The 25,687-nt window shown below is 40.5% G+C and overlaps 2 protein-coding genes across 3 annotated transcripts in view; one reads left to right on the plus strand and one right to left on the minus strand.

The window, feature by feature from the left end:
- The first annotated feature begins 27 nt into the window (after nucleotides 1-27).
- On the plus strand, nucleotides 28-10,428 carry LOC148652527 (uncharacterized). The gene is made up of 6 exons (XM_088599389.1): nucleotides 28-206; nucleotides 4,107-4,248; nucleotides 4,922-5,093; nucleotides 6,254-6,377; nucleotides 7,842-8,045; nucleotides 8,475-10,428. The coding sequence occupies exons 1-6, from the start codon at nucleotides 166-168 to the stop codon at nucleotides 8,812-8,814; spliced, it is 1,023 nt and encodes a 340-aa protein (XP_088455515.1). The 5' UTR covers nucleotides 28-165; the 3' UTR covers nucleotides 8,815-10,428.
- Nucleotides 9,342-25,687, minus strand: part of radil2b (Ras association and DIL domains 2b) — a 60,374-nt gene continuing 44,028 nt past the window's right edge. The window contains exons 11-17 of one of the 2 annotated variants that reach the window (XR_015925369.1): nucleotides 21,240-21,384; nucleotides 20,276-20,457; nucleotides 19,598-20,030; nucleotides 15,892-16,010; nucleotides 11,240-11,379; nucleotides 10,633-10,815; nucleotides 9,342-10,130 (exon numbers count right to left, since the gene is read on the minus strand). Coding sequence is in view for 1 of the 2 variants with exons in the window: in XM_088599380.1 (XP_088455506.1) it covers nucleotides 10,716-10,815; nucleotides 11,240-11,379; nucleotides 15,892-16,010; nucleotides 19,598-20,030; nucleotides 20,276-20,457; nucleotides 21,240-21,384 (1,119 nt within the window). In the remaining variant the exon portion in view is untranslated. Of the gene's footprint in view, nucleotides 10,816-11,239; nucleotides 11,380-15,891; nucleotides 16,011-19,597; nucleotides 20,031-20,275; nucleotides 20,458-21,239; nucleotides 21,385-25,687 lie in introns of both variants that reach the window. The other variant, XM_088599380.1, reaches the window with a different exon arrangement.

Consider the following 25,687-nt stretch of genomic DNA (forward strand, 5'->3'; position numbering starts at 1 on the left):
GAGCAGCCGTGGGCTGGGTCTGTGAAATACATTTTACTACCTTAGCGACGAGTATCAACAGAGATCTGCTCTTGCAGCGTCCCCGACACTGGCATTTTAAAAACAGGTTAGACAGAGTAGAACAATATCTTAGAAGCTCCCTGTCAGCAGGTGATATAACAACGAATGATGCCGAAGAAATTAAAGACTTCAAAATCCCAGAAGACGTAAGACAGTTTTATATGTTTACATGTAGTTTTAATGTATTATATACCATGTACTGTAAATAAGTCATGTGTCGACTACATGAAATTAACATTTACTTAATTACGTCGTTCTCTTTTACTTAATACGGTAATAAGCTTCACTAGTAAATTGTAATAAATAGCAATTTAAGTTTTATTATTCTTCCTACCACAATAGCTTTGCAGCTCATTGCCTCTGAGTCACAGAAAGCTGCCAACAATGACCCCAGAAACTGTTTTTTTCACATTCAAATTCAGACAAATGTTATTTAGTATATATACTAGTATATATAAAGTATATACTATCAATACAACCCCTACTGACATTTATAATACAAATACAGTGGTGTGAAAAAGTGTTTGCCCCCTTCCTGATTTCTTATTTTTTTGCATGTTTGTCACACTGAAATGTTTCAGATCATCAAACAAATAAAAATATTAGACATAGATAACACAAGTAAACACAAAATGCAGTTTTTAAATGAAGGTTTTTATTATTAAGGGGAAAAAAAAATCCAAACCTACATGGCCCTTTGTGAAAAAGTGATTGTCCCCTAAACCTAATAACTGGTTGGGCCACCGTTAGTAGCAACAACTGCAGTCAAGCGTTTGTGATAACTGGCAATAAGTCTTTTACAGCGCTGTGGAGGAATTTTGGCCCACTCATCTTTGGAGAATTGTTGTAATTCAGCCACATTGGAGGGTTTTCGAGCCTTAACCGCTTTTTTAAGGTCATGCCACAACATCTCAATCGGATTCAGGTCAGAACTTTGACTAGGCCACTCCAAAGTCTTCATTTTGTTTTTCTTAAGCCATTCAGAGGTGGACTTGCTGGTGTGTTTTGGATCATTGTCCTGCTGCAGAACCCAAGTGCGCTTCAGCTCTGAGGTCACGAACAGATGGCTGGACATTCTCCTTCAGGATTTTTTGGTAGACAGCAGAATTCATGGTTCCATTTACCACAGCAAGTCTTCCAGGTCCTGAAGCAGCAAAACAGCCCCAGACCATCACACTACCACCACCATATTTTACTGTTGGTATGATGTTCCTTTTCTGAAATGGTGTGTTACTTTTACGCCAGATGTAATGGGACACACACCTTCCAAAAAGTTCAACATTTGTCTCGTCAGTCCACAGAGTATTTTCCCAAAAGTCTTGGGGATCATCAAGATGTTTTCTGGCAAAACTGAGACGAGCCTGCTCAGCAGTGGTTTTCGTCTTGGAGCTCTGCCATGCAGGCCATTTTTGCCCAGTCTCTTTCTTATGGCGGAGTCATGAACACTGACCTTAACTGAGGCAAGTGAAGCCTGTAGTTCTTTGGATGTTGTTGTGGGGTTTTTTGTGACCTCTTGGATGAGTCGTCGCTGCGCTCTTGGGGTAATTTTGGTCAGCTGGCCACTCCTGGGAAGGTTCACCACTGTTCCATGTTTTCGCCATTTGTGGATAATGGCTCTCACTGTGGTTTGCTGGAGTCCCAAAGCTATAGAAATGGCTTTATAACCTTTTCAAGACTGATAAATCTACTCTGTTTCTCATTTGTTCCTGAATTTCTTTGGATTGCAGCATGATGTTTTTTGAGGAAAAAAACTTTTGAGGATCTTTTGGTCTACTTCACTTTTTTCAGGCAGGTCCTATTTTAGTGATTTCTTGATTGAGAACAAGTGTGGCAGTAATCAGGCCTGGGTGTGGCTAGAGAAATTGAACTCAGCTTTCCAAAGATGTGATAAACCACAGTTGATTTATGTTTTAACAGGGGGGGGCAATCACTTTTTCACACAGGGCCATGTACTGTAGGTTTGGATTTTTTTTCCCCTTAATAATAAAAATCTTCATTTAAAAAATGCGTTTACTTGTGTTATCTTTGTCTAATATTTCAATTTGTTTGATGATCTGAAACATTTCAGTGTTACAAACATGCAAAAAAATAAGAAATCAGGAAGGGGGCAAATACTTTTTCACACCACTGTACATCATAGGACATTTACATAAACTCGATCTAAATGTCCTATGATGTACAAGTTACAGTACAACACGTAGAACGTTACTGAGTGACAGGTTCACTGTTCCTCAGGCTGTGACAGTACATCGCGTACTGTACTGCAAGCTCAATCGAGTTCCCTCCCCCCATCCCAGTACGAGATGTAGTGATTCTGCCTGCTGTATTTGATTCTGGGATTATATTTTGGGGAAGAATGTTTGTCGAATCCCAAAACATTTCTCACAGTGCAGTAGAAAGTACATCTCTGTCTCTGTTTCAGTCAGGTCTGCCTGTGTCGCCCAGTTTCTATTGCGAGATTGTGGTCACTGAGCCTGTACTTTGTCATAGTCTGTTTCTCACACTGGTCAGATATTCAGCTAGTGTGTATGGTCTGTTCAGGGTTCTGTAGTATTCCAGTTTATGTTGTGCTCATGTGTGTGTGTCCCAGTGGGTAAGGTGGTGTTGTCTGGTTTGTGTTGTGATTTGGTTGCTTTTGATTTGTGTTGTCCTGTGCTGTAACCAATATTTGGTTGCTCCCAATTGTATGCTGATTTGTAATGGTTATTGTCCTGATTCGGTATTATTGCATTGTTAGGAGTGTTTCTCTGTACACGGAGGATGTTTTTACAAAACTCCATGCACAGAACTTGTATGGGGTGTCTGTCCCATTTAGTGTAATCTTTGTCTGTGAGTGGATTTCACACTTCACTGCCAGATAGGGCAATGGGTTATATTACACTTTCAAATATTCACAGACAACCACAACCCTGAGTGAAGAATTCTGTCCTTTTGTTACTGATTTTCACTGTGCATTTGTTCTCTGAGTACATTGACTTCATTACGTTGTAGGGTGTGAATGTGGTCAGATGTGTAGCAGTTTGGAAGGAAGTCAATCTGACCGTATCGATCTTAAATATAGCTCATTGGTTTTCTCTACTAATCCAATATTTACATGCTGGACTTCACCTGGAGATGGGGATATGACATCACCCTTTCAACTTATTGGAGATATTCATCCTTTGTCTGTTCTAAGTGTAACACTTATCTAGTCTCACCTCACAACCTACTAACCTTGTGGAATTAACCTTTGTAGTCAATGTGTGCTGACTCAGCACTCCTCTCAAACATAATAAAGAAGAGTAATTGTACCTTGAGGCTGGCACAGTGGTTAGCATTTCTGTCTCATTACACTGAGGCCCCGGGTTCAGTTCCTGGGGTGCTATTTGCATGCAGTTTAAATATTCTCTTTCTGTTTGTGTGGGTTTCTTCTGGGTGCTCTGGTTTCCTTCCAGAATCTACAAACAGACTTTTAGGTTAATTGGCATTTGAGAAGATTGGCCCTGCTGCGAGAGTCTGTGCTTGTGTCTCCCCTGTGATGGACTGGAATCCTATCCAGGGTACTGTATATCCTGTCTTGTGCCTGTCTCTTGTCGGCATAGGTTCCAGCTCCCCTGCAACACTGAATTGGATGAAGTGGTTAGAATATGGATGGAGGTACATTATGTACTGTATATTACAAATGTTTCATACGTCACCCCAGATAAGTGTCTGTTAAGCTCCTGGGAGGGTTTTGTTACTTAAGCTAATGAGCTAATGGTTGACTATAACCCAAACCCAGTTCACAGCCAAGCTTAACACAGATTGGAACCAGAGACAGCTAAGGTATACAGTTTTAAGGTGGATGAATGATCTATTATGATTAAATCTTTTTCATTTCTGACACACCATGAAAATACATGCGAAAACATTAGGTTTGCTTTCTCTGGGAAAGAGTACAGTTTTTATATAGTGCATACTGTGTCATTGTAAAACTGTTAAACTCTGTCTCTGTGTAGTGCAAAAGTAGTGAAATGTACAGTAAGTTGATCACTGTTTGTTGGGGTTTCATTGCATTGTTTTTCCAGAACTACAGTTCTGGATGCTGTAGAAGAACCTCAGACAGCCGAGGGCTTCAGCAGGCCAACTCTCAGACAGCCCAGTGACCAGGGAATTGTGAAGAATAAGAAGAAAAAGAAGCTCAAACTTACTAAAGGGGAAAAGAAACTGGTAATATTCTGAACACCTTTTTTTTAACAAAGACTTTGTATAAAAAAAAACTAAACTGACATAACGTCTAATAATGGGACATAGCAGCTTTGGGTACAAAGCACATAAAAGTTTTATTTCCAAAAGCTGTCTTGACAGCTGACACAATGCATCATGTTAATTTAAAACACAGTCAAACAGCCAAAGCAATGCTGCACAGTTCATTCTTCAATACCTCTCCTAGGTAAAGTTAAAATAAAATATTACAACATCTAATACTATCATTACCGCTGCTACTGATATTAATAATAATGGGAGGCATGGTGGCGTAGTGTTTAGCAGTGTTGACTCACAGCACTAGGGCTCTGGGTTCCTGCTATCTGTGTGGAGTTTTTATGTTTTCCCTGTGTTCATGTGGGTTTCTGCTAGGTGTTCCACTTTCCTCCCACTGTCTGGTCGGTTAATTGGCATCTGGGAAAAGTGGCCCTACTGTGTCCGTGTCTGTGTGTTCAGGGACAGGCAGGGTCAAAACAAGGGTGTGTCCTGCCTTGCTCCCATTGCTTGCCGGGATAGTCTCCAGCTCCCCTGTGACCCTGTGTTGGATAAAGCATTCAAAAATTAATAACAAGAAGAAAAAAGGGTACTGATGAATGCAGTTATTGTGCTTTACAGTAGGTGTTTACTTTACATGTAGGCAAGGCTGGAAAGAGCCTGCAAGGATTTGCAGGCCAAGAGGGATGAATATGAGCAGTTCCTGGATCGCATGAGCTCCTGGCTGCAGCAGCACCACCAGCGTGCAGTGGAGCTCTTCAGCTGTTTCGATAAGAGTGGCACAGGACTGCTGAGTGCTGAGGACTTCCAGCTGGGTAATCACCAATCTCCATCCCCCAATCACCTCCTGTCACTCTCCTGTTCTCTTCACATTGAAAACTCCCAAACTCACATTCCTAAATAAGTCTTATCTGAGAGAAAGTTAATACAATATCCTTGAATATTTTATCCTTTCAATTCCAAAGTAAATAACTAAAACAACACCTTTGACTTATAACTGTATCTGAGATGTTTCTTTCTGTCCATGGTTTTGATACTTATTTTGGACAAAGAGAAGAATTAATATGGCTAAGTATACTGTATCTGAAACAGCCTTAGTCAGTCACATACGGTGGCCCATGACATATTCAGGAGAGCAGGGATAAACAATTAAACCATTCTATCCAGCAGCCTAGGTCTGGGGTTTAATTATTACAGATCCTCATAAACAGGGTTCTAAATTTATCCAAATCCTCCTTACCTCAAATTATTAAATTTCTGAAACTTAAAACACAGTTTGTGATATCTTTTTGAGGATTGTGTCATGTTAGTTATTACTTATATTATTATTAATAATATTATCATATTTAATGATACCATTATATCAATAATGCTATAAACATAATTATTATTCAATAATAATAAAACAAAACCCTACAACTGTATAGTGCTTTTCATCCCAAATGATCCCGAAGCATTTTGCATATAAGTCACCCCACTGGGTGACACCGCACCTGAAGTTAGGTATCATGTCATTGATTCCATGGAAGCTGGAGCACACACACTCAGAGATGGCCCCAGGGTTAACACTTCTGCCTAACACTGCTCGAGCAGGGCTGTGTCCCTGGGCATTACTTGGCTGCATTAGATATTGCAGTCCATAGGGAATTGTGCCACCCAGTGATCCACAATACTACTTTCAATAACAGGTGGGTTTCCTTACAAGTCCTCCCATCCCAGGACTGACCAGGCCAAGATGACTACAAAGCAAGTTTTTTTTAAATTGAATTTTACATTTTCAAAACCATCCCCCCTGCAAATTTAGGCTTACTTCAATTTATGTTGTTATGGCATGGTTCACAGCTCCGTTGTACTGTTCTTTACCATGGTTTAAACAGGATATAATACCAGACTTCACATGGTACCCTACAGCAAACATTAATAAGGGCTGCTCAGCTTCGTCAGCTGGAACAGGTTTCTGCTGTCTGCCTGTCAGGTATGCGGGACCTGGGGATACCCTGTGTGGAGTTCCAGCTCCACCTGTTGGCCAGGCTGCTGGAGAAGGATAACAGTGGGAAGATCGACTACTTTGAAATAAGCACCAGCTTGCAAAGGGCCAGGTAAAGGAGAGACTCCTCTCTGAAGCTCAGGCACACAAATCGGATCCAGTGATGTTCCAAACGTGTTTTTTATATTCATTTCACAAATTGCTGTTTTGAGGTTAAATGGATTTGGCCTTAAATGAAAGAGCACAGTCCAGTGCACCATGGGAGCAACAAAAGGAAAAGCCATTTTCACCACCTTGGCTGCCACACACAACAAACAAAATTAGCAGTAGAATTACCACCTCCTGATCTTGTTAGGTCTCATAAATTCAGCACAGGCATGGTCAGTATAGGCAATGGAGACCAAGGAACAGCAGGTTTGCTGTTGTGATGTTTGTGGATCAGTAGGTGGTGCTCTTCCCTCTTGATCACAATCTCCAAACTTAACACTCCCATATGTAACTGAGAACACTACTGTTGGATGTGCCATCTTTTAGCTGAGACAATAATCTAAGGTCCTTACTACTTGGGTTATTAAAGAGCCCATGACATATTCAGGAGAGCAGGGATGTTAACCCTTGTGTCCTGGCTAATTTTCTATGGTTCATGTCAGTGATGTGCACACTTCCACCTCCTTAATTCAACTGGTGAAGCAGTTTCTCCCTGCTTCCCCTGACCTGCCGTATAGTGAGGCTGCTGTGCTTCACCCAGGTGTGGGCAGTATCTCAGTTCATGAGGAGCGGCTTAAAAGCTTATGGTCATGAAGAGTCACATAAATGCAAGAAATTCTTTTAAACAACTGTACGTAACAACTTCATATTTATTCAAGAAGAATAACAATACAGAATAGTATTCTTATCGAAAAATGTTTCAAGAATGTTTTAGGCAGAGTAAATTTGACTTAACCCACTTGGCTGAGCACCGATCTCCCGGCCACATGGCGGGGAGGCCGGGACCCCTGTGCAGAGATAGGAGTGACCAAGGGGCAGCTGCACAGGTAGAGTTGGGGGTTGGAGGAAGGATGCAAAAGACAAATGCAAAGGAGAGAAGTGGTTCACCTATAGTATTTATAGTTTTTTAAATTGTAGCAAAATGATGTCATGAATTAGTATAATAGGATAGCTGAGGACTGCTGTATCCCTCTCAGACTTTAATTGTAAACTCCATTTATTGAAGGGCACAGATAGAGAGAAGCTCTTGAACATAGAGACATTCATCACAAGGGAAGAAAATCCCCATTTATCCTCTGGGCAAACTGCACTGAATGAATTGGACAGTTTGTCCATGGGGGACTGCAGGTCCTTATACTGGCCTTTATTGTGTATAAAACAGAATAATGACATTTTCAATACTTGAATATTGTTTAAAAAAATCAAACATTTAATACTGTTATCTACCTGGAATTTAAAATTTTATATTTCTGATTTAATATAAGACAGGTCATTTGTTTGTTGCTTCATGAAAGAAAAGTGCATCTCAGACCAATGCTTGCAAGATGGCAAGAATCAAATTCAAAATCACTTTAACACTCTTTTTCAGACTGGCAGATCTGAAACTCAATAAGGAAGAGGAAGGCGACAAAGATGAGGTAGACACCAAAATAGCTGAAGAAGATGAAAAAGAAGAAGCAAGACGACCCGTGTGTGCAGAAGCCGACCACTTGGTGATCACCAGAGAGACGCTGGAACGCTGTCCCGTTTGTCAGCTGGCGCTCTGGAAGCCATCAGCCCCCATCAGAGAGAGGTACTGTACCTATCTGCACAAAACATCATTGCTAGAATAAATGCAGGACATGTACTGGTATGTACTGTCAGTCTACACTTTATCATCATCCTGCAGTTTTACTGAGTGAAACTGAGCATTTAAAACCAGTTCTTAAAACCAGAACACCATTCTTGATTATTTTAGAACAGAACCAGCACTTCACAGAGGTGCTCGGTACATGTGCTCCATCAACATATGACTGCAGTTCTGACATGGACTTTGCACTGTACCTGAGAGGTTAGACAAGAGGTTAGCCAAAGCTGGCAAGTGTTCTGTCCAGTTTTTGATTCATTTCAGTCACAAGATCACATGGCTTGTTGTCTTATCTAAGTTGTTGTCTTATATAAGTTGTCTTATACTGCTGTGTAGAAAGGTCCTCTAATGTGTTTTGTCTTTTGGCTCACACAGGTTCCTTCTCCTGAATCTCAGACTCATAGCTTTCGATGGTGTTCGATCTCACCCAGGGCATTTCGAAGATGTGGTTCCTTCCAGCATCAAAGTATATGGACTAATAAATCGAATACAGGGGCGAGTGGGAATTGGAAGCATCAGGCTGAAGATCTTCAAGGATAATACATACTCGCAGGAGTCCGTCCTCTCTCCTGCCATCTCCCTTGAAGAATCTGGCCTTGTGGGGGGTCCCCCAGAGTCACCCACACAAGCGACACTTTACTACGACTACAGTGTGGAGTTCGCCGACTGCTCCATCATAAACTGTGATCATTATTTCAGGTTAAGGCGTCATTAGGTTTAACATCATCTTAAGTCTCTGCATGTCCTCTTCTTTGGGGTATACAGTCATGATTCATGATAAGTCATGATAAGAGTCATAAGTCTGATTTTTAATTGTTGTAATTAATTTACATAATGTACAAAAGTTAAAATAAGAACAAACTAAGATTAAATGTAAATATTAAACAAACCACTAACCTAAAAACCTAAAAGACAACCCTCACAATCAAACATACAACCAGGAGGAAGAATTAAAACATCATGTGAATTTTATGAAAATATAACTGTTAAAACCACTGAATTATTGGACTACTGTAATCATGTAAAGTATCAATTTACACAGAGAGGCACAGTTATATCAATACTTTTTTTCTTCCATCATTTTATTGGTGGCCTAAGCGGTCCTCCAGTGAGGAGAATCTTAGGGAGTTGGTTCCTGGTACGAGAGACATTTTTTAGAAAGAGGAAAAGAAAAACACCTTACACACTTACCTGTATTCAGCATTACCTTAGCATTTATTATATTGCAAAGGTACAGACACATTTATTCAGTTCTTACTTAGTTTAATGAAAAGACAAATCATATACAGTATAATTAATGTATAACAAAATAATTGTCAATATAAACGTTGTAAAATCACAATCAGAATTTTTCATGAAAACAGATGAAGTAACACTGTCTTACAGGTAACAACAGAAAAATATGAGGTTTGAAAGACAAAACCCAAACTTCAGTCCGACCCGAGCACAGAGTGTACAGGATGAATCAGGACCCAGGGGTTGATACACTGGATACTTCCCCATGTTCGTCTTTTAATAAGAGACATTTCAAACCATAGAGAAAAGGGCAGCCCTTCTGACTAAATACCCATTTTGTCTTTTTCAGCTCAATCAGTCTGATACATCCGCCAGATCTGTCAGGCTGACTACTGATTCAAATCATAATAATAGGATTTTACACTCTGAAACGGTAAATGACTTTTCTGCTTATACTGTATAAAATATTGGCCCTATAAAATTAAGATAGGGTTTTTACATTTTTACATAGTAAAGATAAAAAAGTATATTAAACAGTGATTATTTATGACAAAATGACAGAATTTGGTTGTGTAATGAATACAGATACAGAGAACATCTGAGGCTTGTTGGCTGAAAGACACCTAACAGGTGAATCTGTCCTGTCGGCGCTCTGCACAAAGGCACTATTTCAGTTCTGAACTCTTGACAGCTGCAATTCTTGTGGATCCCCAGGATGAGCAGCGGTCTGTATGATGCTGAATTTGCCAGTTGTGCTGCCAAAAAATGTCATCTGTCTTCAATAAAGACCTAGAACTTTATTTTGTAATCAAGACAAAATTGCAATTCTGGGATTACACTCTTTCACAGAGCCAAAGTTTTCCAGATCTACAACAGACTCCCTGTTAGGTGTCTGTCATTGACTGTGCTAAAACAGTGTTCGAGCACTAAAAACTTGATGGTATATTAAACATATTATAATTAAAAACAATAAACCGTCCACATTCTTGGCCATTTTTTCCAAGCCACCCAGTATCAAACAGCATATTGTTTTTTGAGAATTGTAACATTGTAAAATTGTTTCAGTCTTGAGCAAGTAGATTAAAAAAAACAATCTGAAGAGCAACTCTAGAGCAACGAGTTCCAAAAAAAAACAACACAAAATGCTGCTTCAAACAACAACAAAAAAGACCTAAATTCTTGAAAATCCTTCACATACATCCACCTGACCCAGAGAAGTGCTTTGCACTTTGTAACAGTCACTGTACTTAAATACTATCCTGTTTTTTAAAACAATTCACAAAACAAGAACACATACACTGCATCTGAAGTTCCGGCGCAGTCTCTAAGTGCACGTCCTGGTTAGGGTCTGGCCAGGCAGGTTGACGAATGTCCTGCAGGTCAACAGTTTGTCGGCGAGATGCATGACGATCCTCGCAGCTCCGACTTGGCCACCAGTAATCTCAGCCGGTCGCCCGAAGAGCGAATCAGCTCCCTACCTCTTCAGTGAAAGGGACAGAAAGGTATAAATAAATCAGTTCGCAGCTCTCACCTCCAGTGGCGAAAGGCACAGAGAAGGCTGTCACTAGCTTCCCTCAGCTTCAACACTGCACAGAAAATGTCCTTAGAGTACAGTAGACAGACTCATTGCCGTGTTCAATATCATGAGGCAGTTGTCTAGCACTAGTGAAAGCAGGCACTAGTGAAATCTGGTCACCTTACTCCAACTGACCCCACATGTGAAATAAATGTTTATTAAGGAACTCTAAATAGTAGTCCAGTGATACATTCACTGGCTTTAGGTTAACTATAGCAAATAAGACATTTTCCCATTATTTCCTTTATCTCTTTCTGTTTAGCTGCTGAATAGGTGGAGATCGACAGGGCCAATCCCAGACGCACAAATCTCTTTCCAAAACACTCACATGCTGTAGTCTATTCCCACCAGGCTTGCTCCATTGACAGCCAGAATGCGATCCCCCATGTGCAACTTCTTACACATGGCCGCAGGAGAGTCAGGAATTACAGACCGGATGTAAATTCCACTCATTTTCAGCTGCGTTTTCTGTGAAAAAAACACAACCCAGAATCAGATTTAACCTAAAATAGTATTAGAATGAGCATCCAGATTAGAGTGGGATTAGGGAGCACAGGTTGCAATTAATTATGGGTATGAATTTTAAATACATCTTTGTCCAATCACAGTACAACAGGAGACAGAACTATTCTGACTATTTTTCATTCTGTAAAGTCAAAGTGAGCTCACAAAGCCAGCTCTGTTGCCTCTATTATTTTCACAGAAATGTACTGTACATCAGCATGCCATAGCTAGCTCTGACCAGTAACACAGATGTATATATGTACTGGAAAGAACACCCTTCCAGGATGAACAAGGAGATGCCAGACATTTTGGAAGTATAGTAGAGTTTTGATTGGATAAGTATAGATAGCCAGACAGATACCCAACCATTTTGCTAGAAATAGTTACCTAGGAATTTATTGCCTGTTCAGAATTTATTGCCTGAGTTCAGAAATGCTAGTCACTTTTTATAAGAAATATGTCTCGCAGGTGAATTGTTCTGGCAAAACCTGAGGTGACAGGGCAACAAAATACCCCTTTGTAAGTTGGCACAGAAGGACCAGGACTTTATTATCCAGAAGGAAACTTGCATTAGAAAGCCCCAGCAACATTAAGTAAAGTACTGTAAATGTTAAGTAAAAAAAAATCACAACTTCCATCATAAAATACACATTCTATCAGGTGTTTACACTGTTTCCCAAAGTAGCTTCTAAAGCTCTGACTAGGGTAAATAACGATTTTAATAATTATTTTATTTGGTGTTTGGTATCATAGAATTAATATTTTTATTTTGAACACTCAGACCCCCAAACCAGCTGTAAAAGGTAATAGTAATATTAATAGTCAGTATATATTGTACAACAAGGTCATAAATCAAAATACCATAAATGTGAAAACATTTTTTGTGTGTTTTCTTGGAAATAAAATGTGTGTAATCTTTGCATTCCATTTAAGTCCATAAATCATTGCCATCATTTTCAATTTCCAATCATCATCATCACCATCTTTTGCCATAGGATGTAAACCTATTCTTCTGAAAACCAGTAATCTGAGTTTCATGTTTAAAACAAACATTCACTTTAAACCATTCCTTTAATTTCTAAATGGTAAATTCTACTATTGTTCTGGCAAACGGTCTATTTATAGAAGCAGTACACGCCACTTACTGTCAGAAAAAATGCGGAGACTAAAGAAAGTACCCCCTCATCACCTGAGGAGGGCACCAAATACTCATCCTTCAGCCATCTGGGACTGATTATTACAGTACACGAGTACTTGATTACAACTCCTGTTGGTTACAGCTTTTAAAAATAACACCGAAGTCGGGCTCAAACACACTTCGACCGACACTTCCGAATCTTGTGCTTTATATTAATGCCCTTCTTAATTTAGAATTAAATTCCACTCCTTTCAGTATCTTACATTTAAAAACCATGAAAGTTAACAATTTGGGTTTTGTAAATATTGAATCAGACCTGAGAAATTAACTTCTTGCAGACCTCTGGTGTCTGACATCGCAGGCAGAGTGTTGAGTCAGAACACATGCTATTTTAATGTTTTCCCCCCTTTCAGCTGTTTGCCTTTCTGGAGCTGACAGACATCATAGGGCTTTTTCCACAGGACAATAAAGCAAATTGCAGCATTGATTATTATTATAAAGGAAGTAGAAAAAATCTCTAAAGCTGGAACAGCCTGCTGGAGGTTTTACTTTGTGAACCTGGAAGTCTTCCCTGGGCAACATTTGTCGAGACTGAGACATTCCTTTTCAGAATACCACCACAGTATCTAGAGACCTTTTTGGGTCCAGATGGTTGTGACGCATGTCAAAAAGTAACTTACTCAGTTTATGCCTCGCCCAAAGGAGCACAAAAAGGTTCTTAACTCTCTCAGAGCGACACAGATTCCAGGGCAGAATCAGGGCTTGACCTGGAACTCCCTGGTAACAGTTCATCACACTGAGGAAAACCCATCCTGCTTCATACTGAGGTCATGTGTTTCCTCTGCTCACAAACTTGTCTGCTGTTTTGATGATTGTTAGTGAAGTGGATGTTGCAACATGTATAATGTATTGAATTTTCTGCTAATTTTAGAATGACATCCCTTTAAAATGTAATTAGCAATCAGGGCATCTCACTAGATCTCAATTAATTAAAATATATTCATGCACCAAGGGTGTTGTTTTCTTATCATAATCCATAACAGACACCACCAGAAAGCCATTTGGTCCTGGTAAATGTCTCAGCAGCAAGACACCGTCCCAGAAACACAGGGCACATATCAGGACTATACTCTCCTAGGAATGTCAGGGCTTGCTTGAATAAACCCTTTTTAATCAATCATCCATCCATTTTTAATTTATCCAAAACAAGGTTACTGTGTGCTGAAGCCTATCCCGGCAAGCAACAGGTACAAGGCAGGATACGCCCTGGGTGAGAAAAGTTCATAAGTTAAAAAGATATAAAGTTCAAAAGAAAAGTTGTTTCGAGAAGCCAATGAACCTACAGTACCAGTATCTCTGTGGACAGACGAAGGGAACCAGAGAACCCAGAGGAGACCCAGCTGAACACGGGAAAAACATACTGTATGAACCGGCAAGCCAGCAATGCTAACCACTGCATCACTGTGCCATCCCCTTTTAATAAATATTAATGGTAATTTACATATTGCCAGTATGACTCAAATATTCTTGTGAAAACCATATTGTTGGGTCATCTCATTCAACAACTGGCAAAAATAAATACGCCACTATACATTGATACAATATGTCATACTCAGACACTGCTGGATCAATGTCAGTTTAGAATGGGCTCTGGGATTAGTGGTCATCCTCACCTGTAAACTGAGCCCCAGGGACAGAAACAGGAAAGGAGTCAGTGATCAACACAGCTTAAGTGTTTTTAACTGGGAAACAGAATGAGCCAAAGTGAAGCTGTGTGACAGAAAATAAACATATAAAGCGTGGAAAGCTAAGCATGCAATAATGATTACAGTACAGCTTAGGAAGATGTTGACACAAGTACTCTGGAGTGCTGTAGAGGCTGTGTATACAGATACAGCTTGCAGCGAGTCTGGAAGTCTGCAGCAGTGATCTATTTAAAGGCACTGTGTGCATAACTGATCTCATGAAGCTCAAACACAGACAGATCCACAATCGAGGCATCACAAGAATACATAAGACACAAGGACGAGGTTAGCTGGGTGCTGCTTAGAAAGACACCCTCCTATTTACCTTCATTTTCATTTGAGGATGGCATCTCAAGACACAGAAAGTTACACAAACGTAGCTTTAATTATAATTTTCCAAATGTAATAGTTTCCTATAAACAGTTACACTGAATTGCATAAAGCTTACACTTGCTAAATAGAACGGGGTCATGCTCCTAATATTAATCCTTCTGACCTGCTGTCAGCTGCTCAGCTGACGGAGTTACTGTCTCAATCAGCGGCAGTTATGCAAACATTTCTATTGCACAATAGCAGAAGTCTTTGTAAATTAGAAAGTAGCACACTGTCTCGACAACACAAGAACGAAAACACTGGCAGAAAGAATGGAGACAAATCCACAGCTAATCCTACTCTGTTTTCAGTTAGAGTGAACTTTAAAACACAACAACCCAGTGTTCACTGCAGTCCTATGTATCCCAAAAGTTCTTGCTAATGATTATCTTCACTGTAACCTTTTTGATAAGTGGAAATGTGTTGAAAAAAAGGAGGAGCTTTGAGTTACAGCACAGCTAGGAGTGTTTTAGTCTTGAACTAAAAAAAAAAACATGAGGAAATTTCTATATTTAAGTACCAATTCCTGGACAGTACTGACAAACTACTGCCTTCAAGACCACTGTGGAAAAAAGGACCTGTGTTAGCAAGAGAAGATGAGTGTCCTGTTGCCACTGGGTCCAGGAGATCGGATAGACCTACGCACAATTAATCACCACTTACCTCATTACACACAGGATATTTCAGACTAGTCTCCATTGTCTCCATACTAGTCTCAGCATTCTTGTTCCGTTGTTTAATCTGTGCTTTACTTTCTTTACTCGGCTACAAACTATGCTTTTGCTTTTGACTGTGCCTTTGAAATTCCCTGGAGTTTACTTGTCTTTACTCAGCTACAATTTTTGCTTATTTCTCTGACTATGACTCTGGACTGTGCTGTCTTTTATTCAGCATTTCAGGTGGGGTAGCTGCGTCAGCATGCGTAGGCTGCAAAGGAACAAGTTATATGTTTATTCCATGCTGAAAAGAGAAGAAAGAAAACACAACGTTTCAGCCGTGGAGCCTTCTTCAGGTGTGAGCTCTTTCTTCTTTTTTCAGCATGGAATAAACCTATTACTTGTTCCTTTTGTTCAGTATGCCTGCCTGCTCTGCCCTGCACTTGTGTTCCACTCATGACCTGGGATTGCTGCTCACGTTCGGATTCAAGCAGCGCCGTTACATACAGATTCTACATACAGTACAAAGACTGCATCTCAGAAACAAAAGCACAGACATACTCACCAATCCGTCCACCAAGGCTAGACCCAGTCCATGAGGGCCCCTCTCCAGCTCCACAGTGAACACCTCTTCCTCTTCCTCGGCATTCCTCTGGGCCCCGCAGCCCAGAGAGTGGCTTTCCTCTGGGGATACAAACAACAACAGGCACATTGTGGGGAGGGAAATTGAATCAGGGCCATCGTGTTTCTATAGCAACACTTCCCATGTCTGTAGACCTCATCACCCCTCAGACTAGAGCTGCAGTTGGAGATTGAGTTTATCATACTCATACCATCAGACAAAACTGCTGTGTGCACAAACAGTGCAACAGTACGATGAAAGTACGATACTGCAACAACAGTTTTGCATGGTAAAAAACTGCCTGAAAATCCTCTAGGGAAAACAAATGCAGGTGAGTGGTGTTTCCTTTGCAAAAAACCTTTCCTTCCAAGTGTTTTTTCCTGAAGGGAGTCACTGCTGGGCTGCAGGAGTTTGCAGGAGGATAATAAAATCTGACAAGGGTCTGAGATATGGGGAGGAGACGTCGCTGGTCTAACAGGACAAGAGTAACATTTAAGGTTTATAAATGTGTGGGATATAAAGCTGTGGGATTAGTGGGAGCCTAATATTTAGAAACTGGAAACTGAAGTGAATCCGTCTTTAAAGAAGATTGTCTACATTCCTTAATGTTAGAAATTAACACAGAATCTGAGTAACTCACTGGCTACCATTTTCTATATCTGGCAATGTGGATGCAAGTTTGTGCAGAGAAAGCATTTAGTTTGCAATCTGTATATTCATATGAACATTCTAGTGGGTTTAGGCAGCAATCAAACCCAGTGGGAGTTTTGTCATATCCGTGACTTACTGTATTTGCAAGAAGACTGGGGTGCAAAATGCAATAGTGTTTACAGGATCACCCTGATCAATTAGCTACTGCAATCTCCAATCACACAGCTTACTGCCAGACATCCCCAACACCAGCAATTCCCATCGTGACTTAGATTCCATGCATCAAACCAACTGCAAATTCCCACAGTGGCTCGGTGACAGCTTCTCTACATCACCACTTCACTGGAATTACTGTGCTAGATTAAAGGATTACTCTTGCTACCAAAAGAGGTTTACATATTAGTACTAAATCGCCAAAAGATAACTTTCAAAATGATGAATGTCATATGATCAGGATTGGCCCAGCTTTTTTTGTCAGGACATATTGTAAACGATGCCATCATATCTTTATGAAAGGAAAATGCCATGTATATATAATTTATAGTTGCAAGACAAAAACCCCTCTGTATTTAAAATGAGATTAATTTACAGTACACCATGGATTCTAGAAGATTTGGAAAATAAAAGTATTCATACTTTGCTACTAATGTTTACATGTTTTAGAAGATATTTTAAAAACTAGCAAATTTATAATTTTAGAACATTTATGGTTTAACAATTAAATGTAAAATCAGCTAATAAAAATTCTGGAAATGGAGAGCATCAATAACGAGCATCAATAACGAGGACAGCAAAGACAAACAGATTAGCTTTTAAAATAGTTGGCCAGGCTTTTTGTTGCTGTTGATACCCTGGCTTCTTTCAAGAAATGGCTGAATGAGATCCTTGATCAACTACTAGCGAATAAAACGGGCAAGATGGAATGAAAGCCTGCTCTCGTTAATAACCTTTCTTATGTTCTTTAGTACACAGCCTAGTGCAATTCCTTAATGAAAAATGTGGAGTTATTTGCTTTTGTTATTGAACATGAGTGGATTTTTGCCTGAAATTCCCCTTTTTCTAAGTTATTTATTACTTATCACTGACCTGATTGTGCTTTTAGAGATACGATTGTTGATATTTCAATTTAAACAGATCTGAAAGGTGCAAAAACAGTCATCAGATTAGATTAGATGGAAAGGAAAATGTTTTTTGTTTCTTCCTCACGATACAATTTCACACCCCCACTGAAAAACCACGCAGCTATTAGACTTAGTTACACACTTAGCTTCTTAAACAATTGTACAATAATAGCTTTGAGAACAATGGGGAAATCAGAAAGGAATGTTGAATTGTTTCATAAAAGGTTTTCAAGAAGAAACTGTACACACCCTGCTTTGAACACAGACTCACAAAGAACAGTAAGAGCTAACAAAGGACAACACCTCATTCTTAAGGAAGTTCTCGTGGTTTGACAGTAACAGTATAAGGAGAAACATTTAGACTTCATTTATGTTGTGCTCTCCAGAGATAAACAGAATGTTCTCACAGTCCAGCTATTCTGCTTTGCAAAGGAATTCTTTATTTGTACTGTTCAAGGTTCTTATGATAGTAGGGACCCGTGAGGAGATAGACATTTTTTAACGGGAAGAAAAATAATGTAGCAAAGTTGCAACAGAAAGACAGTGATTGCACATTGGCAGAATCAAAACAAATTTTTAATTTCTCAGATAATGCACTAAGGCATTTTGGTTGATCCAAACACTGGATCAAAAAACGATTTTAGAATTGCGAACAAGGCACACAGTCTGCATGCTGTTTTTGATAGCACAAACTGCAGAAAGACAGACACTCTGTTTTTTATTTGGGTCAATAATTGAAAAAAGGAAATTTTAATAAAAACAGTTTTGAATGATTATATGGTATCTTCATGATGGTGGTTCTTGAGTGTTTCACACTTCTCAGCCAGTCCATTTCTGTCCAATGAGAGGTACTGTTTGTGATGAAACAGATCAAAACAACTGGACTCCTGATTCTGCCAGTGCAAGTTTTGTAAGTAAAACTGCGTACAGTGGCCTAGTTATTTTTCTCCTTCATAAGACGAGAAGAACTACATTTCCAATTTTTTAAAAAGTGCAGTCTCACCCTTAAACCATCCCCATTCTATGAGTGAGCAGTTTACAATTTCAGACTGCATTTATATAACAATTTGCTACTATTACAATTTGTGAGATCATCCAATAACGTCTTACTTCAGCTTGTACAGAAGCATAGCCTTAGCCTTAATAGCCTTAACCTTGGTTCTATATAGAGAGTACTGTATATAGGGAGAATCTCTGGTATGAACTTCTTAGATATTATTAAACTTTTACAATTGGATACAAGTGCACTCGATCTGTTCTGTTTCTCACTGCCTTCATATTCAGGCTTCATGGTAACAAAGCAGCAGGAAACACTAGCTTGACTTATGTGACATGGCCAGCAGCTGTATCACACTGCAGCTCACAATTGGCAATCCACTGAAGCTCAGCAGGTGTGAGCCTGGTCAGTACCTGTATGGGAGCCTGGTGGGAAAAACTAAGGTTGCTGCTGGAAGAGGTGTAAGTGTGCTCACCCTGTGGTCTGTGTGGGTCCTAATGCCCCAGTATAGTGACGGGGACACTATACGCTAAAAAGGTGCTGTCATTCGGATGAGATGTAAAACTTTGTGGTAATTGAATACCCCAGGGCGTTTTCTAGAAAAGAGTAGGGGTGTTACCCTGGCCTCCTGGCCAAATTTCCCATTGGCCTTTATCACTCATGGCCTCCTAATTATCCCCATCTATGAATTGGCTTCATTAATCTGTTCTCCTCCCCACCAATAGCTGATGTGTGGTGAGTGTACTGTCACATGATCCAGATGGTGCTGCACATTGGTTGTGGTGGAGGTCTTCATTACCTGTAAAGCACTTTGAGTGGAGTGTCAAGAGAAGCACTATATAATTGTAAGCAATTATTATTTTTATTATGTGAGACTCACCATCTTCCCTGTCTGGGCTGCTGCCATTTACGATGTGCTTGTAGGTGCCTTCCTGCAGGTCTGCCTCTGCCTCAGCCAGCTCCAGGCCTTGGGGTGTGTTGGGGGGTGTGAGGAGGCAGGAGGGATCCAAGGCCAGTCTCTTGTGGCAGCTGAGGTCTGCCTGACCAGGCAGGCTGCTCTGCAGTTCCAGGTTCTTCAGTTTCTGGGTGAGCACCGCCTCGCAGGAGCTGAGGTCACCGCTGCAGGCGGCGTGTGAAAAACGGCCATGGGGAGGCACTACCGAGGCATCTTTTTCCTTGGACTCTTCTTCAGTCCTGGGTTTTTCGGAGGCCTGCTCACTGCTGCCCTCCTCTGGGGAAGCAGATTCCTCCGTGCCATTTGGAGAGCAGGACACCTTTTTTTCTTCCTCCTCCTCGACTCTAATCTGCTGGCTCTGGAAGGGGAAAAAAAAGAAAGCAGAGAAGCCTATGGTTTTTAAACCAGCAAAACAGGGATGTCTTGAAAATATTTTAAAGGTTTATGCAGCTATTTATTAAAGTGTTTATGCTTGCTTCTAAAATACAAATTCATGCCCCACTGAATTTCTTTAAAAATTTAAAACCCCAGCCCAGCAGTGTCATTGCTGCCTCTGCGCAGTGAGCGCAGGAGTGTTGGTTTCCCCGTGCTGAGGGTCTCTACCTGCTGGGGCTGCGTGGTGCTGGCAGACGGCTCGGTTGCTCTGAGCTGCTGCAGGAAGTCCTTCAGCTGGCTGAGCTGCGACAGCAGACCTGGCTCCTTGACTGGCTTCCCCAGCTCGATGTGGAAACTACTGCTGGGCAGGATCAGGGGAGGGTGATTGTCAAACCCTTCCAGAATATCAGCTACAGACAGTGAAAAGCAATAGGCACAAGTTAAGAATTGAGTATTAAGATTCAATTTTACAAGCCCTTTGACTGGGAATGATCTGTGAAATCACAAATGAAACCTGAAATCAACAAAAGGCAGATGTAGTAGAATCCCTGAAGTTTGGCTGTTCAAAAACAACTCCTCACACCAAATCGCAGATTTATCCCTAGGCTAGGAGTGCCTTCAGTTTCAGGTGTCTGCAGAGTGCTAAATTCTCAGAGGCATGGCAACTGGACTCAATAGATAGAGGCATGGCAACTAGACTCTTTCTTAGTTCCAAGGTTCCACAGCATGATGCTTGTAGATGGTTTATATGCCATTGCCTGACACCCCAACCAGCCCCCTGGACAGGGCAGAAGGACTCCCTGCTTTTTCACTTGTGCAGGGAGAGATAGAAGACCTGACCCTGAAGAACTGAAGAACTGGAAGACCTTCTTGAAGAGATCAAGCTAGTTTACCAAACTAAGGCTTTAAACTGAATCATTTACATTTTGTCATTGCTTATCTACTCCTGCTCATGGAAAATAAATAATTCCAATTAGCACATTACAGTCCTTCAGCTGTTACTTTGCTCATAGTGTATTTTTATCTGAAACAGCAAGCCTTACAGGTGCTGAAAGTACAAGAAAAATAACATTCTTTGTGTAACTAGCAGAAAATTGTTCTAAATTGATCTTTTCCGCCTATTTTTCCTTGGCCTTGCGTGGTTGGGGTGTGTGCTGTTTTGTTTGATTGGTGAGGAGTGGGTTTCTCTCACCTGTTCTCATGGCAGCATCTGCCTCCTCTGCGGCAGGGCTCCAGCCTGCAGGACACGAGCGCCCAGGGTTGTACCCCCGTAGCATGTGGTGCAGCTGAGCAGGGTTGAGGTTGGCAAACTCGCTGCGCAGGGACCGCCAGCTGGCCTGGAGGAGGAACAGCACAGTAACCACACTGAATGACTCTCTGCGTGCCACCAGCTCACTGTCCGCAGTTCCTAGGATTCAACTTTGGTTCCTCATTTTGAAATCATAGCCTGTTGTGTGCAGTCTGAACTTATTTCACCTTGCTGGCTCTTTCGACACAGTGGCTTGAGAGCTGCTGCAGCAACCTCCAGCCTGCAAAGGTTCTCAGAGACGAACAGCAGGAAACCGTGGGGGAGGTATTTGAGTGTAACACTGGAGTGCTTCACGAAATGACACAGGGATAGTGCAGTGACGATTTGCTTCACTTGTAAGCTCATGCTCCCCAGTAAAATAGCTTTATAAATTCCTACTAGGAGCCGGAAAGTTTATAGGGAACATAATAAGAAATGTAGAAGAATGCATGAGGACTAACACCCCCAAAAATAAAGGACTGAAACCACAAGAAAATATAAACAGCTGCCTGAATCTCAATTTCTAGACTGCCACATTAAGAGGATCCTCAATGTACAAGCATCTATTCCAAATCTTAATACACTTCAAAACATAGCATTGTGAATGCATGACTGCACATAATCATTGCTTTATGAGATACTATAAAGAGATGCATATCACAGGACATAACAAAAGCCCTCTGATTACAGTGACTGTGTGCTAAAGAACAAGGAGGTCAGAATTGCAGATTAAGACATATAGTTTGCACAACATGCTCTTCCGGACTGTCTTTTCCTTTCAAAACCATTTTAAATTGATGTCATGTACTCAGTGTAAACCAATCATACTGAAATACCTAAAGTAAGGGCTGATTAGGACCCACATATGCAAGCCTATTCTCAAGGGCATTTTTTGGTCTTTTAGGATACGAGTGTTGTTGTTCAAAGTTTTTAATTTCTAACTAATTGGTCCCAGTGAAATGTGTCAATGTTGAGATGTTTATCTTGATGTGAGAGGTATATTGTCAAAGAGGTGCTAATTGCGACCAGACTCAGCCCTATTTGACTTCACCGCAATGAGGAGATTACAATTGACTAAAATATGTTACACGAATGAAGAGAAAATCTTATCTGTTAAAATAATTGACAGAAACCAAAACATTACTCATTCTTGGCTCCAACAGTTAAAAGTTTGAGCCATGTAGAATGTTTGTTTCTGCTAGCAGGTCTGTCTCTGTATGGATGTGCATTAAATTTAAACCCAATGTGCTTGCATGTATGGACAGTGTGAGTCACCTTTTAGAAATATTATTCTGTGTTAATAAAGGCAAGCTATGTCAACTGCAGTGAGATTAGATGAACAAATACTCTAACATGGGCTATGAACTCAGGGAAAGGGCAGAAAAATATAGTGGCCTATCACCCTTCATCATTACTTAGACTATAAATGACAAGGAACTGAAACTCTCTCGTCATTAGCTTTATTTTTTAACACAGCAGCTAAGAAGTCAAAATATAGAAAACCAAAGCTGTGCTGTGCCAAGTGGTACTGAAAAAATGTGCCAAGTGGTACTGAAAAATTGATTTTATTACTGGGAAAAAAAGATTGTTGTAAGCCAACAATTAATAATCACCATCTCTTGTCAACACCAATAAATAATATGTTATGCCATGAAAACAGTATTATCCATAAGAAGAAAAAAGGCATTTAGCCAAGGCATGAATAATATTTTTATATTTTTTTATAACTTATTTTATAGTTATTATCCTTCTTATGCCATACATAGAAAATAACATTTTAATGGAAAATGTAAATAAGGATTATTAAGTGTGAAAGAGATATGAAATGTGCACATTTTACAGTAAATGAATAAGAAAGCTGTTGGAAAGCTTTGATACCACTGAATGATTTAAGAGGTGAATTGGCTGTGTGAATTCATTTTTTGCATAGTTCAGTTCCCTGAATTGCTATGCTGTACAGCTTTGGGATTTATAGACAGATAAGACATGCTATCATGCAGTTAGTGTTAGCCTTCCACTGTGCTCTTTATCATGAGCACTGGCCTGCCACTGTTGCCCTTATCAGCACATAGTCCTCAGCCTCTTCAAGAAGGTCAAGGCAAGACAGCGTGTTGCCAGCTCCCACTTACTACCCAGCACTTAACTGTGCAGCTCATTAACTACAAATATCAGTTTGGCCCAGTACGAAACTGTCTCTGCAGTCCTTAACTGGCACTGTGTGCCAGTCTAACTGCACGTTTATATTTCCATATGTCACTCCGAAATTCTTTTCACCTGCCAAAAATAAAATGTTCTCCAGATGAATTCTTGATTAAATAAAAGTGCTTTGGCAAAATAATTCCTGCATTATTCTTAATTTGCCCTCTTTAATCTTGCAGTTTAAATAAACATCAAGACCATCATTCTTCTTTCATGCCTGCTTGCTTTTAGTGTATTTACTATTAGATAAACTAATCCAAGCACTTCAGGCATTGATAAATAAACCATTAAAGTGCTACTACATACGTCAGCAGAAAATTGCCAATTCATTCCCTCAAGGTGCACTTCTAATTATTATCTCAATCACTCAACTGCAGGTGCAAAAGCTATTAACATACTGTATATTAATAGTGGAAACAAAAATGGGAGAAGCCACCAGCTGTAGCAGAATACTGATTAATACAGAAGTTTACAGAAATAGACTACAAAGCAGATATTCTAGAATGTGCTCCAGACTAGCAGCTTTCTGCGTTCATCCATTTTCTAACCACTTATCCAATATAGCGTCATGGGGGAGCCAGAGCCTATCCTGATAAACAACAGCCGCAAGGCAGGGTATACCCTCAATGGGACGCCAGTCTATTACAGGGCAGACACACAGACACACTCACTCACACCAGGACCAATTCATTTTATTATCAAATATGACGCATATTTACTGTTGGAAAAAAGAAATGCAACTTTTTCTGGAATGACAAATACTATAGTTATAGCTTATGTACTTTCACAAAAAGTTGTCAATTTGTTTTAAGCCCTCTGACCAGCAATACAGCTTGTGCAGAGAGGCATTGCAACTTGCCAATCACACGAAAGCTCGTTAGGTGTACTTTTACCCAATGAGGTCCAAGTGGAACAATGCCCGATCAGGTCACCTTTAAAAAGCCTTATTTCAAAGCTTAGGTCACTGCAAGAAAAAGGCCACACTTAGTTAGATTTCTGTGCATTCCATAATGCCTCGAATGTCACCAGAAGCCAAAGGAAAAGGCCATTGGCATGCAGCAGGCAGGCATGTCATGTGCCAGCATTGCCAGACACTATGGAGTAAGCCGCTCCACTGTGTCCTGACTGCAGAGAAGGTTTCAGCAGACCAGCAGGACAGATGACCGTCCAAGATCCGGTCGCCCTCAATGACCACATCAGAGCAGGACCGACACATCAGACTGGTCAATCCATTAAAAGACTCCAGCTTTTTAAAATAGCAGCTGTAGAGTGTCCATGTTTCACAACCATAATGAATTGTGGATATATACACTGCCTTATATACTGCCTCTTGGGTGTTTAAGTACAGGTTGCTATTACTGAAGCCCCTTTTTCTCAGCTGTCCATAAGACAATGACGCCTGTTTGATATGGTTCTGGATGTCCTAGTCAATAGTACAGTCCTCAGAGAGGATACTTCCAAGGTAACTGAAGTGAGACACAGTGGTGAGAGTAGAATAAGAGATGTTAAAAGCAGGTAGATCAGTTGGATGACCACTGACACAGAACCTCTATCGTTGCAATAATGACAGACAGCCCTATTCTTCTGACCCTATGCTCGTACAGCTGCTGTGAGTGTAGCTTGCACTGCTTCTGGGGTGTGTGCTACAAAAGCACAATCCTTGGCATACTGAAGCTCAAGCGCATGTTCCGATTTTAGCCTAATACAATGGTAGAGTCACACACTGAGGTCAGTGAGAAAGTTTTCAGGAAGCTTTCAGACAACAGTAAAAGAAATCCTGCAGGATACTGGAGCCAAATGCTTGATTTCTGCACATATCCTGTGGAATACTGCAAGGATGTTAACCTCCAAATCCTGCAGGATTTCTGCATTCATCCTGCAAAATTCACTGCAGGAGAAATGCAGCATTGTTAGGTGTGGCTCATCAGGAACCTTCACAGACAGAGGACAAGGGGGGGGTGGGATGTCCTCAGAGAATCCCCTTTAAATTTCCATTTACGTTGCATCCCGAGGCCAGTGGTCTATTGTGTTCAGCCAGGCTCACAGAAAGGGAAACAGGATAAAACAAGACACAAACTGTTTCATCTCCCGCCTCCGACAGACGCATCCTGTTTGATTTGTTGGTTTGTTGTTTGAAGGAGATGGCGGTTCCC

This window comes from Lepisosteus platostomus, chromosome 11, assembly GCF_059453375.1.
Source record: "Lepisosteus platostomus isolate fLepPlt1 chromosome 11, fLepPlt1.hap1, whole genome shotgun sequence".
NCBI classification, from domain to species: domain Eukaryota; kingdom Metazoa; phylum Chordata; class Actinopteri; order Semionotiformes; family Lepisosteidae; genus Lepisosteus; species Lepisosteus platostomus.